This window comes from Labeo rohita, chromosome 7 (genome assembly GCF_022985175.1).
Source record: "Labeo rohita strain BAU-BD-2019 chromosome 7, IGBB_LRoh.1.0, whole genome shotgun sequence".
Lineage (NCBI taxonomy): Eukaryota > Metazoa > Chordata > Actinopteri > Cypriniformes > Cyprinidae > Labeo > Labeo rohita.
This window is the reverse complement of record NC_066875.1, coordinates 21795276-21810179: the sequence shown is the minus strand read 5'-3', so window position 1 is coordinate 21810179 and position 14904 is coordinate 21795276. Positions and strand designations below refer to the sequence as shown.

General features: G+C 38.5%; 1 protein-coding gene across 2 annotated transcripts; it reads left to right on the top strand.

Moving 5' to 3' along the window:
• Positions 1-200: 200 nt before the first annotated feature.
• si:dkey-56m19.5 (proteoglycan 4) lies at positions 201-5099 on the top strand. 2 transcript variants are annotated; one of them, XM_051115639.1, is made up of 3 exons: positions 201-397; positions 2584-3127; positions 3211-5099. In XM_051115639.1, the coding sequence occupies exons 2-3, from the start codon at positions 2590-2592 to the stop codon at positions 4326-4328; spliced, it is 1656 nt and encodes a 551-aa protein (XP_050971596.1). In that variant the 5' UTR covers positions 201-397; positions 2584-2589; the 3' UTR covers positions 4329-5099. The 2 variants fall into 2 exon arrangements, with proteins under 2 accessions (XP_050971596.1, XP_050971597.1); XM_051115640.1 differs by having other exon boundaries at positions 202-397; positions 3247-5098.
• The last annotated feature ends 9805 nt before the right edge of the window (positions 5100-14904 follow it).

Below are 14904 nucleotides of genomic sequence, written 5' to 3'. Positions count from 1 at the left end.
AAAGGCAAATCCACCAACTTCAAGTCAAAGGAATACGGTTGCTATAGAGATCACTTCAAAAAGTGAAAGAAAAGGGGGCATTATTCCCAAAACCCATTATAAAGCCCATCTAATCTAGTAAAATATGCACCCAACGTGAGGGGGAAGGGAAAGGAGGAGGAGAGGGAGGGTATATGGATTGTGGGCAGTGGGCAGGAGAGGCTGTGATAACGACAGATGTCTCACAAACCGTGGGTTTAACAGGAGGGGTGAAAAGAGAAAAAACGCCCAGTCGCAGATTGGACCTCAGGGAGAGAGTAGCACTGGCTCGAACTGAATCACATTCACTACTACAGGAGAAAAGAAAGTACATTCAACGCACTTTTACGCACGGATTTCCACAGAAGCAGAGAAGCAGGTTAGTAAAATGTTAGAAACGATTTTATAGTGACTCTTTGAATAACGGAGTGAAATCACTTGTCAAACAAAGCGTTTTTTTGGGGCTGGAGATACAGTTGAACGCAGACTGCATGAGCCGTTCTTTGTTCTCGTCACTCATGGAAACTAAAAGAAAAAACAGCAAAATCATCCTTTATTTATATTATTCAATAACTCAACGTGGGAAAAAATAGTTATTACCTAGAAATGTCTGAATGACACTTTACAAATGTCACATTTATAATCTTTTTAAGCGTAATATTACTGTGGGAAGGTGTGACTGGTCTCCTAAATGTAGCTGCTGTGAGGTAAAATATGAATAAAACTAAAAACAAGTAGCCTAGATATAAAAGCTTTTGTTTTATTATTTTATTTGATATTTTACATAATGATATGGGTTACAGGTAGGTCTTGAACTTGTATTTCGATTTCTTTACTGGCGCGTTTGTATCGAAAGCATTGTTTTAAGGAAATAGGAAGCAATAATTTGTGTTAATAAGAAATTCCTATTCAAATGTAAAGAGGACCTGGTCGATATGAGAAAAAGGGGTGGAGGAGCTTGGGTGGTGGTGTTGGGGTGGGGGGTATGTGTCTTACAAATGTATTACATTTTATGTGCGTGTGCTTGTGTGTGTACACTAGAAATATATGGCTAAGTATATAAAATTATATATATATATATATATATATATATATATATATATATATATAATTATGATCAGTATTTTTTTTTTATTATGCGCTTGTTATATTGTAACCTACAGCCAGACATAGGATAGGCTAGTTGCCATACCTGCTGAGGGTATTTCACCAGTCTTCAAGGACATAACTTTCAGACCATCATTAAGCACATTTCTTTACATCATTATATTAATGAGTAACTTCATCAAGCAAGATGTGCAGGAATAATGGAGGCTGTGAGGCGTGCTGGCACAGAGCACTGTGAGAGGCTGTAATAAAAGAGGCTGTCTTTAGTGAGCGCTGACACAGGCAGCACTTCTCAGCAGTTGGACTCTACTGCAGGTTGGACTGGGTCATGACTGCGTATCCGGTCTTTGTTTGCCCCAGTGCAGCACTATGGACAGCTCCTATTGTAACCCCACCATGCTGGAGCTTAAAGGATATTACCCAATTGAGCTGCAATAACTGCAGGTCTTCAAAAGGTTGTAAATGGTGTCATATCATTGGCAACAAAAACATTAAATCTAGTGAATCCAATTCCAGTTGTTTCCAAAAGGTTCCTTGCCATTTGCCGAATCTTTTCGGTGAAAGTTGTTGTATAATGAAACCTGGAGAAATCATTGAAAAAAATTGATTTAAGTAGCATCAGTAGCACTGACAGATGTGACCAAATGTGATTCAGTTCATGTTATCTAATCAGTCTGTCCCCTGAATGTTATCTTTAGACTTCCCCAAACCAAGCTGCTTTACCAACCAGAACCAGCCATGAAAAAAAGACAACGAGAAGCGAATGACTTTTACATGATTTTTTAATGTATTATAGTAAAACCATACAGATTGAAAGAAGACATAATACAATACTTGACATAACTAGACCTGTTGGGTTTTAAGATAGATCAGGTTTTGTTCAGGATTCAGAAGTTAAAAGTGTGCTGTGTTTCACTTCCAAATGCTTCAAAACCCCATTATATACAATCAGTACATGCTTCCACTGTAAGACCGGGTTCTTGAATGATATCTTTACAAGTTCAAAAGAACTAAGTGACATTCACATCCAGTCACTGTTTGTCCTTAAGCCACGTCCTCCTCTAAAACAGACTTGGACTGCATTCAAAGTCCTTGGCAGAGATTGAGTTGAAATGATTGAGTGAGTGCCCTTTAAATGGACAAACAGGTTGGCGCTTTGTGGGCAGTTTAACATTTTACAATTTCATATCCATAAAGAGGTGCTAAGTATATGAGTTATTTTCCAGTGGAGGTTTAGAACAACTTATTGCACAGTCATGTAGTTCAAACAGCAGAGTGGCCCTAGCAATGGCACAGTCATGAGCTTGATTCCCAAGGAATTTATGAAATGATACAATTGTATTTTGAATGAAAGCAATGGATACTGCTTAGGATAAAAGCATCTGACAAATGCATACAAATATATTGAAATTCGGTGATGTTCCGTAGCTTACATAAGATGTTCTTCTGTTCCCACAGAACATCATGGGAGGCAAGCTAAGCAAACGGAAGAAGGGATACGATGTCAGCGACCCTAAAGAGAAGAAAGAGGAGAGTGCTGTGGCAGCAGTGGAACCAGCTGAGAAAAAGGCAGAGACCCCTGTGAAGGAGTCGGAGGCTGCACCTCAGGAGGCTGCTGCAGTAAGTGCAGCAGCACCAGTGGTGGAGTCTGAAACGCCAGCTGAGAAGCCCGCCTCTCCTACAGCAGCACAAGCAGAGGAGAAAAAGGATGATCCCGCACCAGAAAAACCAGTTGCTACAACAGAGGCATCTACTGTTGCATCCAAGGAACCAGAAAGTGCTCCAGAGGAACCAGCAGCTCTACCAGAGTCACAAGCAGCAGAGGTACCAGCATCTGCATCAGAGGCAACAACTACAACTACTACATCAGAGGCACCAGCAGCTGCAGAAAAGACATCAGCAGCTGCACCCAAGGAACCTACAGATGCACCAGAAGCATCAGCAGCAGAGGAACCAGCAGCTGCACCTGAGAGTCCAGTGACAAAGGAAACTGCAGCTGCACCTGAGGAACCAGTGAGGAACCAGTGACAAAGGAACCAGCAGCTGCATCCGAGGAACCAGTTACAAAGGAACCTGCAGCTGCACCTGAGGAACCAGTGACAAAGGAACCTGCAACTGCACCTGAGGAACCAGTGACAAAGGAACCTGAAGCTGCACCTGAGGAACCAGTGACAAAGGAACCTGAAGCTGCACCAGCAGTAGAGGAACCTGCAGCTACACCTGAAGAACCAGCAGCTGTACCAGTAGCAGAGGAACCTGCAGTTGCACCTCAGGAACAAGCTGCTACACCAGAGGCACCAGTGACAGAGGAACCTACGGCTGCAACAGAAGAACCAACTGTTGCACCAGAGCCACCAGTGACAGAGGAACCTGTAACGCAATCTGAGAAATCAGAAGCTTTGGCCGAGCCACCTGCAGCTGCACCTGAGGAACATGCAAGTGCTCCAGAGGCTGAGGATCCTGCACCTGTGCTAGAAGAACCTGTATTGGCACCTAAACTTGAAGCTTCGCCAGTGGAACCTGTCACAGAGGAGATAGTAGAGAAAGTGGTTGAGGAGGTTGCAAATACCAGTGAGTTGTCTACCGAAATTACAGAAACCACCGAGGTCACGCCAGAACCAGAGACTGGAACTGAGGCAGCAGCTCCAGAGACAGTCGCAGAGTCTGCCCCAGTGCCTGAACCCGTTTCCGAGGCATTGAGTGCAGCAGAGGTTGAGGTGGCTGTGCCTTCCCCAGAGGAACCCACACCAGTCGCAGAGCCTGAATCTGAAACTCCTGCACCCCCTGAGGTTACACTAACACAAGCAAATCCTGAGCCATCCCCAGAGCTGACACAACCCGAACAAAGGAGTGCAGAGGAGTCCATTCCTGCAATCGTCATCTTAGAGTCAACCTCAACCAATGAGCTCTGCCTTGAGGAACCCGCCTCACCTGTCACAGATCTGAAGCTGAATAACGGAGACTGTGAGAGTGCTGGCTCAGCAGAGGAATCCGTGCCGGCTCCCCCTGAGGTGAACGGGGAATGCCATGAGGAGGCACCAGGCGTAGCCCCCGAGGATGTCCTTGAGTCCCCGGTTGAGGCTTGTGTAAATGGCGTGAAGGACAAAGAACCCCCTCAAGAGCTAAATGACTGTGAACTGAAAAAGGACTTGAGTTTGGCTGCTGACTTTCAGGGTGGCAACATAGTAGAAGTGCCACAGTGAGTCAGCTGAGCTGTCGGCTTAATCTGAGAAACAAACCTTAAATGTGAATCCCATATTGATGCAAACAAACAAATGAAACAATCGTCTGACAACACAGGCATTCTGAAAATAAATGTGATAAATGCCTGTTGTGTTCTCTCAGGCAAAGGAATTTCTGGTTAACCAAAAAGAAATACAACCACCCAAGAGCTAAGAGTGCGAGAAACAAAGAATGAAACAGTCAGGGTAAATGCCTAAAAGGAAATGGGAGGGAGGAATGAGAAAGCGAGAGTGAGAGAGAGCGGATGGTCTTTGAAGTCTTTGTGGCCGGTGTCCTGCTGTCATTGCAGAGGGTGAGCTTACAGGCCTGGTTGAAGATGTAAGCCAGAGAAATGATGATTAGACATGAGCAGAAGTTTTTTTTAAAAATGGCAGAACAGAAATGCTGGACGGTAACAATGGTAAAAATGAACAGAATCATCTTTTGTGTGCAAAACTGATCCATACATGGTTTAATGGATTAGCATTTAATAGTATATAATCTAATTTAGACCACATTTCATTCATGTCACCATGTAATACGGAGATTTGAGGATGAAGCATTTTGAACTTTTCATGTTGGGAGAATCAATGGGGAATGTTCATTTTAACTTAATGGCTTGGCTTAGAAAATAAAACACTCTGTTATACCTTAAAAATGGTTCTTTCTTTTTTGCACTTTTGTGAATGTTTTGCTGAATGGATGCATAAGTGTGAAAAGAGTACTTCAAATAAATGTATGATGCAATCTCATGCATAGAGCAGACCCATTTTGTTTCAAAAGCATGTGCTCGGCATGTGCGGTGTTGGCTCTAAATTAATATAGGAGTTGTATACTGTAGACAGCTGCAACAGTTACATTCTTTTTTCAGCCATTTTGTGCGGCAGCAGAAATCTGACTGGCAGGTCACCATTCCAACAATGTCCCAGGAGTCATTGACTTTGTAAATTTGTTCTGTGGGGCTGGGCATCAGACACGTGTTGTTTTGAGTAACATGGAACATGGCCATGAATGCAAATGTCTGTTCAAAGGCTTAACTCAGCAATCAGGTTGTGGTAGAACAGGGGAAAGGATTTTGCATTCTTCACAGGGGGGGAAAGAGGTTTCAGGATAATAAGAGGGTGATGCTGTATACAATGCAGCAGAATGCAGTGGGGGAACAGGATTGGGGAAGGTCTTTTGCTTGAAAGGAGGAGCTCTAACACAGTGTAGAGAGACAGTGGCCATGACAAATCAGATAATGCCTTCAGACATTTTTACACATACACATACATAAAGAGCTTAATAAGCACCGCAAATGTGCTTCTCTCACCTACTCTCTAAAAGAAAAGAGTGGCTGTCTCACATAAGTGCTAATGCACAGAACTGATTACAGGGTACGGTTGTACCACTGTGTGCTGTGTGTCTGTTAGCATTCTCCTAACAGAGGCTAGCATGAAAAAGGCTTTGCGAAAGAAGATGCTGAAAATAAATATCTAAAGGTTCCCAAGTGCCCTCCACAGGCACCATAATGAGCTCCTCCACATACCAAGCACGAATTCTCGGGTTTCTTAAAAAAAAAACAAAAAAACACAGGCATACAGATTTATGAAAGGAATGTTCTCTAAAGCTGAGGGGGTGCGGGGCGGGATGGGTGAATGAACTTACTGGCTTCTGTGTTTTTCAGAATCACTGTTAAACTTGTTCTCTGTGTGCAGTCTGAATGAACAGAATGCATTTTGTACCACTTTCTGAAAAGTGCTATTTAAACTACTATTAAACAGCGGCAGTATACATTTAAAGGGGTAGAACCCCCAAAAATAATTTATTTGTACATTCATTATTTATTCACCCTCTTGTTGCAAACCTGTATGACTTTTGCTCTTTGAAGAATGTCAGTTTTATGCACAAAAACACTGACTTTTAAAATTTTTTAAAACTTTTAAAATTTGCGTGAATTTTTTTGTTACAAAATGAAAATTGCACTTTAAGGTCTTACAGTTTGTCATCAAAAAGAAATCTCTGGTTTGCAGATTTAGGGCAGAGGTCTAGTGTGAGGAATTTTCTATACAAGGTATCCAGTTTCCTCGTTCCATCTTACTGTGCTTGGGGAGCAAGGTTCCTTCCTTCCTTCATCTCTCTCTCTCTCTGTCTGTCGCTCGCTCGCTCCCTTCCTCCCATATTCTTCCTCTCTTTTCCTTAGCTTTCATGCACAACAGATGAGAGGCCCTGCTTGCATCTTGATTTAAAGGCTCTCTACACAGTGCATAGTTGTGCAGCCGCAGCTGCAGTGCCTGGATACACCAGCACTATGTGTTCTATACTGGTGCCTTGGCACAAAAGTCAACGTGCTTTCCTGTCCCTTTCTACACATGAGGACATTTGATCTTTCACTTTTGCTCCTCTCAATATAAAATCCCCTTCTTTGTATTAAAAAATTCCAAATAATGGTATAGATATAATCTGGCACGTGTACTAAAGGTTTTATGTTTTTTCAACATTATTTGAAGTTGGCATATAATGGAAATTCACTATTTTTAAAATGTGTCTTATTTTGAATGATTTATCTGTGCGTTATTTATTTATTTTGTCATTTTTAATCACCAAGGTGACATATGTAGGACTTCTCCAATCATTTAGTCTATCATTTTCTTACAATCAGCTGCAACTCACATTCAGATCTGCCAACCAATGGGCAGAAACCTGTTTCCCACCCTACTTTTTTTTTCTTTTTAATAATCCATTTAATTCTGATAAACGTCAAAATAGACCAATTTAGAGTTGATGCCACAGTTATGTCACTTGCAGCTACACGCATTGTGGTGGCAGAAAAACACTGGTAACAAGTGGAGGGAAATGGGTAAAATCCATGGTATAAGAGAAAAAAATATATTTTTGTGCCTTTGGATGTCAGAATCAGAATGCAAATAATTTTTATAGAATACTGTCGTCAAATACGCCATTTGAAGCTAAACGCAGATGTTTAAATGAACAGACTATAGATGAAAACTGCTATGATTACCCTACTTTGAAAGTATACAATAGGTTTATATAATATGCACATATGCAGTTTATTATATTAGCACTACAGTTACAGCGTGAAATACAATTTTACAATAACATTTTAGGTAACATTTACCTATTTTATCTCAAAATTCAGACTTTTTTTCCTACAAATATAATATATATATATATATATATATATATATATATGTTAACTCAACAATAGTCAGGGATATAAACTAAAATAAAGTCATAATTTTTTAATCTAAACTCAAATTTACCTTTTTTTTTAAAGTTCTTTTATTCCATTCCAAACACCGAATTGGTCTATACAGAAGAAACGATCTGTCGCTACTTCTGTTATATTGTGATTTTAAAGACAACTTTTGGGTTAAAAACTATTTTACTGGAAAACACAAAACAGACAAAATGGGCATTTTAGCATTTTTACTAAGTGTGCCAAAATGCGCTGCCAAAAATGTCTTTGTGTGATATTTGATTTGATTTGATGTGGTTATCATCTTGCAAAAGTGTTTCATATTTATTTATTTATTTTTATTTTACGTCTCCCAATTGTTTGATTTTTGCAATGTTATTCTGGTGGAAATGCCCATAAAGATGATTTGATGATTTTTTATCTTGTTTCCATCCAAAATACCTAAAAATTCTCAAATCAAGAAGTATTTTCTAGACAAGCAAAAATTATTGTCTTGTTTTCAGAAAAACAGGTCAAAATTAAGTGAGTTTTTGCTTAAAAAAAGCAAAATAATCTGCCAATAGGGTAAGCAAAATAATATTGTTTTCTGTTTAAAATAATATAATTTTGCTTACCCCATTGGCAAATTACTTTGCTTGTTTCAAGCAAAAACTCACTTAATTTTGACTTTTTTTTCTTTCTGAAAACAAGACAATAATTTTTGCTTGTCTAGAAAATACTTCTTGATTTGAATTTTTTTTGTTTTTTTTTTTGACTGGAAACAAGACAAAAAATCTAAGTAAGAAAAACATTTTTTTTTTGCAGTGAACTGTGATAAAATTGTGAAAGGGAAGAAAAAAATGCGAACAAAAGTCAGTGGACAAAAAAAAAGTGTGGTTTCTTATTAAATCCATATCTCATGACTACAAGAAAGCTTGTTGATCCTTACAGAAAGTCAACGGTTGACTGCGGTCCGTGTCACACCACTATTGCAGCAGTGTATGCTGAAGAAAATGACTGATTGTCTTACCCAAGTGAACTGACTTCTTTTTACTACTGATTTCAATTCTTGAAAGGCGAGTGTTAAAAAAAATGCTGAAAAACTCCAAGGGGGATTCCCATTGTTTTTACTACTCCTCTCTTATTCTCTCACTCCCTTTGTGATTCATGGCCTGGCAATGCTCTGCCCATCTGTGCAGCTGCTCTATAAGGCTGCCATTATATGCGGGTCTGCAGAAGGCTTTCAGCCTGAGCTCAGTCATACTTACAACCAGTATTGATCCACGAGTTAGCTTAATGGCCACCGAGAGGGCTGGGTCTGCCTCCTTACCCTTTCCCCTCTATTGCGCTCTTTCCCTCCCCCCCGGCCTATATAGATTGCACAGTCCCCCGGCCTGGCCTGCTGTCTATTCAAGCTCTGCAGCACACTTTTGTAACAGACCCAGCCAAATGCACGTTTTGAGAGGTGAGGAGAGGCAAGACAGTGCAAGAGTGGGGGTTCTGCATGTGTGTGAGCTGGTGACAGCCCCAGCATGGGGCCTCCATGGGGGAAGAGTGTCTTTGTCGTGCCGCCCAACCCCCTTCCTCTCTTCCTTCTCCCCTCAGCCATTAGGAGAGAGAGAATTTTATACTCTGACACTTAATCATTCTAGACCATTAAACAGGAAGGAGGAACCAGAAGCCGCGTGCTAAGCAGAGCTCATTTTCCCCCTGAACAGCACAGCCATCCAACTGATTGTGTTTGATGTTACAGTTCTCTTTGCAGGCGTCACAGTTAGTTGCTATATAAGGTTAAATGGCACACTTTAGGTGGAGATATGCATACAGACATGTTTACTTGAACCAGGAGTGTTTCTAGCCTTTTATTAGAACTGGGGAACAGGTAGTCTCATCAAAAAACTGTCCTCAAAGAAAAAAAAAGATATTGTGGTCAGCATTTAAGAATTCCCATATTTTAGTTAAATTACAGCCACAATTTTATGCTCCTATTTTAAGACCTATTATGCTCCTTTTAACAATATATAAGTCTCAGGTGTCCTGAGAATGTGTCTGTAAAGTTTTATCTTAAAATACCCCACAGATAATTCATTATATCATTCTGAAAATGCATATTTTGAGTGGTGGCAGAAACACGCTGTTTTTGTGCATGTCTCTTTAAATGCAACTGAGCTGCTGTTCCCCGCCCCCTTTTCCAGAACAGGACTGTGCCTTTACAGCTCATGCTTCAGATAATCTGCCAAAAAACATTTGTTTAAATTTGATTGTCACGTTTATTGTGCTGAAATCATGCGTTTTAAACCATATTAGTTTAAACTCAAGTTACAGGGTTTCTGAGCGCACACATCCGAAATATGCGCACAGAAAGCGGCTGTCACACGGCGTGTGAGTACTAAAGTAAGTTTAGTAAACCACGTCTTATTGCGCTTAAACTGACAAGCCCACACAATTACGTTAAAAACGCACATAAGTTACAAAATCAGTAGGTTATATCTGTGAAGGTAAACAGCTGGGAAAGAAAGTGCATGTTTATATAAGTTCTGTGCAGCAGCAGCATAATACACAGTAAACTAGAAAACTTTCTGAAAGCTTTGAGTTGGCTTGAGAAAGCCTAGCCTGAATGTTTGAAGCAGTTGTAGAAGTATGAAAGTTGATGTTGCTTTCATGATTTAACACATTGCTTACATGATTTAACATGTTGTTAGCATGTTTTAACATTGTTGCTTGCATTTTTTATACTCTGATTACAATTTTGTTACTTGTAGTTAGCATGATATGTTAATAGTATGATTCTAGCATGATTAGCAAGTTACTAACATGTTGTTAGCATGATTAGCAAGTTACTAGCATGTTTATAGCCTGTTTGCATTTTTATATGCTGATTACAATGTTGTTTGCATGATTAGCATGTTGTTACCATGTTACTAACATGTTGTTAACATGATACGCAAGTTAACAGCATGATTCTAGCACATTAGCAAGTTACTAACATGTTTCTAGCATGATTAGAATATTGCTAGCATTTTTCTAGCATGACTGACAGGTTACAAGCATGTTTCTAGCATGATTAGAATATTGCTAGCATTTTTCTAGCATGATTGACAGGTTACAGGCATGTTTCTAACATGATTAGCATGTTACTAGCTTGTTAATAGCACGTTGTTAGCATAATTAGCATGTTACTAGCATGTTGTTAGCATGATCAGCAAGTTAATAGCATGCTACTAGCATGTTTCTAGCATGATTAGCATGTCACTAGCATGTTGTCAGCATGATTAGCCAGTTACTAGCATGTTAGCATGATTAACCAGTTACTAGCATGTTAGCATGATTAACCAGTTACTAGCATGTTGTTAGCATGATTAGCAAGTTACTAGCATGTTGTTAGCATGATTAGCCAGTTACCAGCATGCTGTTAGCATGATTAGCAAGTTACTAGCATTTTGTTATCATGATTAACAAGTTACTATCATGTTGCTATTATGATTAGCAAATTACTAGCGTGTTCTTAGCATGTTTCTAGCATAATTAACATATTATTAACATGTTGTTAGCATTATTAGCATGCTGTTAGCATGATTAGCATGTTGCTAGGATGTTGTTAGTAAAATAACATGTTGCTAACACGATTAGCAAGTTACTAACATGATAGCATGCTTAACATGGTTAAATCAGCTAAAACCAGCTGATTGAGTTTGGTGGCTGTAGCTTTAAAGTTTTAAAGTTATTATAAATCCTTTGTGTTAAATTACCTTTGCATGAAATTTCAGAAAACTAGTTAACGTTGCTGTGTGAGTGTTTCCAATACAACGATTGAGGGAGTAACGGCAAATCTGACATATGATTGTTTACCCAACTATGACGACTTTGGAGAACCTCAGAAATGTGATGGAGGAGTCCATCAGTACAACATGGCTACAATGTAACAAATAAAATGGTAATAAAACATTAATAACATTAATAAAATGCAGGACTTAATACCTAAATTGTGGCCACAATATCTATTTTGTCCTTCACATTTCATGTTCAGGGCTCTGTAGTTCTGGATATTTGGATGTAAAATGATTTCACTGCAGTACAGAGTGGTTCACAAGCTGCACACAGGAGCAGCTTTGACAAATAATTTGCAAGTTTTGTTTCCCACAGTACTCTGTAGGTAAATATTCACCTTTTTGTTTTTTGTCTTAGTATCCCATTACTGTGTAAGAAACTGCAGCGAGCGATTCAGCGTGTGAGTGAACTGTCTGAATGAATCATGAATAATTCCAGACCTTTCTACAAAACAATCTGAAAGATTGTATCAGAAGAGTGATTCATTTGGGATTTTTTCATTTGCAAGTTGTGATCAGCTGATATCAGACATACAGGACATGACTGTGGAAAATTATTCTCAGGTCGGTTTATGGTAATCTACCTTCAGACCGGGATTTATCAGTAATATTTCACTGTGGCACAGTGGTATTAGCTTATGACCCATAAAAAGCATCTAGCAACACCTTGGCTCAAATTGTATTTTGCCAAGTCATAGCTAAAATCAGCACTTTGACATGATTAGATGACTCCCAATGTTCATTCGCTTAGCCTGGTGAACAGTTGCACGGAGCATGTAAGCAGCATGTGTGTGTGTTTAAGATTAAATATTAAAACTATGTTGAGCTCAGTCACCTTGAGTAAAACACCAGTGCAGGCAGGGTACAAACAGAAAGCCACTGAAATCTCACATTCCTGTCCTTCCATGTAGAAAAAAAGTCTGCTGGTTACAATGTATTCGAAACCTACAGTACAGGCATTATGTAATCAGAGGGAAGTAGCAATGCTCACTCATCAGAAGTACTTCTTCTAAAAGTATAACAAAACAACCGCATTCACATGCAGGTTACTCAGAACCATGTTGTCAGACACTATGAATTGTCAATGAGTAGATTATTATGTGTCCAGACTTTTTTAATTTATCACAAGACAATCTATTTTGAGAAGACTCTTTTTGCTGCCTTTAGGTCCTCCTGAAAAGTTCAAGTTCAGAAATGGTGAAAGATTTTGGTTTAAAAATATGTATTATTATTATTATTTTTTTCAATTACTGACAAAGAAAGAAGGGTTTTCAGCACTTACCCAACACAATAAAAAGCAAATGAAGCACAACTGGTGGGTAATTTTGCAATATCTGTGTATTTTATCATTCTTGTGCTGCTGGGAAATGTTGAACAATCATGTTGGCTTGTAAACCAGCCAAGCAGTATTGTTTGGCAGGCTTTATCATTATTCCTCATCAAAAGTACACAAACACTGTACAGTCACCACTTACATATGAAACTAAATTTCATCAGATTCACTTTCTCCATGACTTTTAAAATGCCACAGCACTAACTTGGAAAGTTTGGGCTTAAATAAATTTTAATTGTAATTTTAATTTTAATTATGACATTGTAGGCTAATCACATAAATAATTAATTTCAACGTGAACCCGAGGCAGCAAGAGTAAAAAGAGAGAATAATAATAATAATAAAAAAAAGAAAATATGTTGTCTCGTTTAAGGTAACCCATACACAAATGTAATGTACATATAGAAAATTTCCATATGTCAAATATATGAAATGTACATATATAGCTAGCTCGTACAAAAATGTATGTTTATGAATGTTTAATACAGTTTTGTACAGAAATGTATACATACTGTATGTCATGTATATCCATTATAATTTCTCTCAAATATTGTTCACAAATCTGTCTAAATCTGTGTTAGTGAGCACTTCTCCTTTGTCGAGATAATCCATCCACCTCACAGGTGTGGCATATCAAGAAACAGATAGAAACATAGAAAAAGTCTTAGATCTTTGAGCTCAGCTCATAAAAAATGGGGGCAAAAACAAAAGTGTTGCATTTATAATTTTGGTCAGTGTATATACTTGATATAACAAAGGTAAATATATACACATGTATTTTTAAAATGTTTTACAAAAACAGACTTTTTTGTATATATGTTATTTTAATAAAGTTGCATATATAAATACAATATATTGCTGACATATATAGGTGGTACATACAATACCATATAAAAAGATTTTATTAACATATATACAATACTATGGGGATTTTATATATATATATATATATATATATATATATTAACTTCTTCTAAAACATCTTTATCTACTCAGATGTAACCTCAGTACATGGCAATATCATTCTTGACATAGGGCATATATCACATATTACATTTCTGTGTGGCAGAGTGATGGTATCAAATTAAAGGGATAGTTCACTCAAAAATGACAAATATGTCATTAGCCCCTTTCACACAGAAGTACCAATAAATTCCTGTAAATTAACCAGAATAACATCACCAATAAGTACCAAAACGCACTGTTGACACAGACACTGCCTTTTCGTGTTTTTGCCAGTAAAACACCATTCACACATCAGGTTCAAACTGGAAATTTTGTTTCCCAGCATTGTGTTTGTAAACATGGATAGGTATAAGTGGTCAGTCTTTTTGTTGATGATTTCAGTTTTGTGTCAAACATTTATTATCATAATAGATGACTTCAAACCAAACTTCACAGCGCAGAGTAAATACGTCAGAATGCTTTAACTGGCCCCAGATCTTACATCAGCACATTCTGAACTCATACATGCTTATGCTGGTAACCTTGTTTTGCATTCACACAGAGCACATTACTGGTAATTTACAGGTAATGTTACTTCTCATACCGGTAAATTGCTGGAACAAATTTGCTGGTATTTTTGAAAAGGTCCTGTTCACACATGATCTCTTAAAGGTAATTTACCGGTAATTTACCAGTAAAGACTGTGTGAAAAGGGGCTATTATTTACTTTCCTTTATTTGACCTTCCCTTTTCTATGGGACAATATTATGAAGAATGATTTTGACCATACAATAAAAGTCAGTGGAAAATTACAATTGTTAGTCTTTATGTTATCTGTGAGTAAACTCACCAGTCTCATTTTGTTGTACATGAAGCAATAGCAGTTTGAGTTAAGCCATGAGAAAGCAAAAACATGACTCTGTCCAGCAGTGCTTTTAATCTATAAAAGATGACCTTGGCTTTTGGGTGACACTGCTAAATCAGAGGCTTTGCTTACTTAAGACAGGGCTGCCAGAGAATCTGTCGCACTGAATTATTTATCAATTAGATGACCGTTAGCAGGGACAGAGGGAAGAAAGAGGAGGGGAGTCGAGGAGACAGGGCAAAATAACAGCAGTGTGTGTGTTTCTGAGAAAGAAATATGTGTCAGGGTGTGTTGCTGTAGATAAGAGTTCATGTTTGTTTGTATGGTGTGTGTATGTGTGTGTGTGAGATGCAGTTCTGCAGGGCTTTTTGGTTGTTGGAGGCGCTTTATTATGGTCTGTCACAGCCTG

What these genes read in the sequence shown, in the direction of transcription:
- si:dkey-56m19.5 (XM_051115639.1), top strand. Translation starts at nt 2,590, where the DNA reads ATGGGAGGCAAGCTAAGCAAACGGAAGAAGGGATACGATGTCAGCGAC. An exon ending in AAAGGAAACTGCAGCTGCAC is followed by an intron (nt 3,128 to 3,210) that starts CTGAGGAACCAG and finishes CTGCAGCTGCAC; the next exon opens with CTGAGGAACCAGTGACAAAG.